This window comes from Malus domestica, chromosome 01 (assembly GCF_042453785.1).
Source record: "Malus domestica chromosome 01, GDT2T_hap1".
Taxonomy (NCBI): Eukaryota; Viridiplantae; Streptophyta; class Magnoliopsida; order Rosales; family Rosaceae; genus Malus; species Malus domestica.
Genome location: NC_091661.1, coordinates 7,553,909 through 7,555,963, shown reverse-complemented (window position 1 = coordinate 7,555,963; position 2,055 = coordinate 7,553,909). Strand labels below are relative to the sequence as shown.

The following is a 2,055-nucleotide window of genomic DNA, read 5'->3' as shown; positions in this document are numbered from 1 at the left end:
CTAAGTTGACTCCTCCACACCATGATTATTCCATAACACGCTCACCAATGAAATAGTCTTGGTGCGGAGAGCTTTCTCTCTCCGATCAGTAATTTCAACGGGGTACTCCTTATAAGTGAGATTTTCCTTAACCTGAATAGGCTCATAAGAAATGACATGAGAAGGATCACTATGATACCTCCGGAGTGAGGATACATGGAACACTGGGTGAATGTGAGACAACTATGGAGGTAGTGCAAGGCAAAAGGAAACTTCGCCCACTCTCTCCAATACCTCAAATGGTCCAATGAACCTTGGACTAAGCTTCCCTTTACGTCCAAATCTAAAAACGCCTTTCATAGGTGAAACCCGTAGGAAGGCATATTCTCCAATATTGAACGTCACCTCTCTGTGGGAATTAGCATAACTCTGTTGTCTACTTTGAGCGGCTAATAAATGTGCACGGATCATAGAAATCTTGTCTGCCGCAATCTGTATTAACTCTGGTCCCAATAATCGACATTCTCCTACTTCATCCCAGTATAAAGGAGACTTACACTTCCTCCCATAAAGTGCCTCATATGTTGCCATCTTAATACCAGCCTAGTAGCTGTTATTATAAGCAAATTCAATCAAGGATAGATGTTTATCCTAATTATCTTTCAACTCAAGTATGCAAGCTCGAAGTATATCTTCCAATGTCTGAATGGTGCGTTCTGACTGACCATCGGTTTGAGGATGAAAAGTTATGCTAAAATTCAACTTAGTCCCCATAGCATGGTGAAGGCTACCTAAAAAACGAGAAGTGAAACGAGGATCACGATCAGAAATGATGGATACAGAAACTCCATGCAACTTAATAATCAGATCTAAAAATAGTCTTGCAAGTCGCTAAGAGTATAAGTTTTCTCAACAGTAATAAAATGAGCACATTTCATCAATCGATCGACGATCACCCAAATGGAATCATGTCCCTCACGAGTCCTTGGTAAGCCTATCATAAAATGCATTGTAATATGCTCCCACTTCCACTCGGAAATAGGGAGTGACTGAAGTAAGCCTGTAGGTTGCTGATGCTCTGTCTTAACTTGTTGACAAATCAAGCAATGTGCGACGAACTCGGTAATCTCTCTTTTCATATTTCCCCACCAAAAACTCTCACGAAGATCTCGATACATCTTTGTACTCCCTGGGTGAACAAAAAAAAGGGAATTATAAGCCTCCTCCATGACCTCTCTCCATAGGTTTCTGACATTCGGAACACAAAGTCAAGTCCTGCAACGAAGTACACCACTGTCAAAAATGGTAAAATAGGGCTAAGTACCTATTCGTACTCCTTCCATGATCCAAACTAACTCCGGGTCTTCACTTTGGGTTGCTTGAATCCGATCAATTAACGTAGGTTGTACCGTAAGGGCTGCGAGGAGATGATCTCCACCCTGATCAATCGGTTCAATCTCCATTCTCTTAAGATCCTTTGCTAACTGACCAACCTGAAGTGATAAAGCTGCAACACTAGTTAAGCATTTTCGACTCAAACCATCAGCAACTACATTCGCCTTACCAGGATGATAAAGAATCTGACAATCATAATCTTTCACCAACTCTAACCAACGTCTTCGTCGCAAGTTTAGCTCTCGTTGGGTGAAAACATACTTGAGGCTCTTATGATCGGTATAAATCTCACAAGACTCCTCATACAGATAATGTCACCAAAGTTTTAATGCATAAACCACATCAGCTAGTTCTAAATCATGAGTGGGATAAATAAGTTCATGCGGCTTAAGTTAGCGAGAACCATAAGCCACAACCTTATCGTGCTGCATCAGAACGCAACCTAATCCTTTATGGGATGCATCAGTGTATACTACAAAACCTCCAGAACTAGATAGAAGTGTAAGAACAGGTGTAGAGACGAGTCACTTCTTTAGCTCCTCAAAACTAGCCTCACATTCATCATTCCAAACAAAAGGAGTATCCTTGTTAGTTTTATCACAGGAAGTGCCAACGATGAAAAACCTTCAATAAATATGCAATAATATCCAGCTAAGCCCAGAAAACTCCGAATCTCAGTCA

General features: G+C 41.0%; 1 protein-coding gene across 1 annotated transcript; it reads right to left on the bottom strand.

Moving 5' to 3' along the window:
* LOC139187536 (uncharacterized) lies at positions 1–570 on the bottom strand. Its single transcript, XM_070819473.1, has 2 exons — positions 274–570; positions 1–132 (listed from the first exon to the last, which is right to left on the bottom strand). The coding sequence occupies exons 1-2, from the start codon at positions 568–570 to the stop codon at positions 1–3; spliced, it is 429 nt and encodes a 142-aa protein (XP_070675574.1).
* Positions 571–2,055: the final 1,485 nt, after the last annotated feature.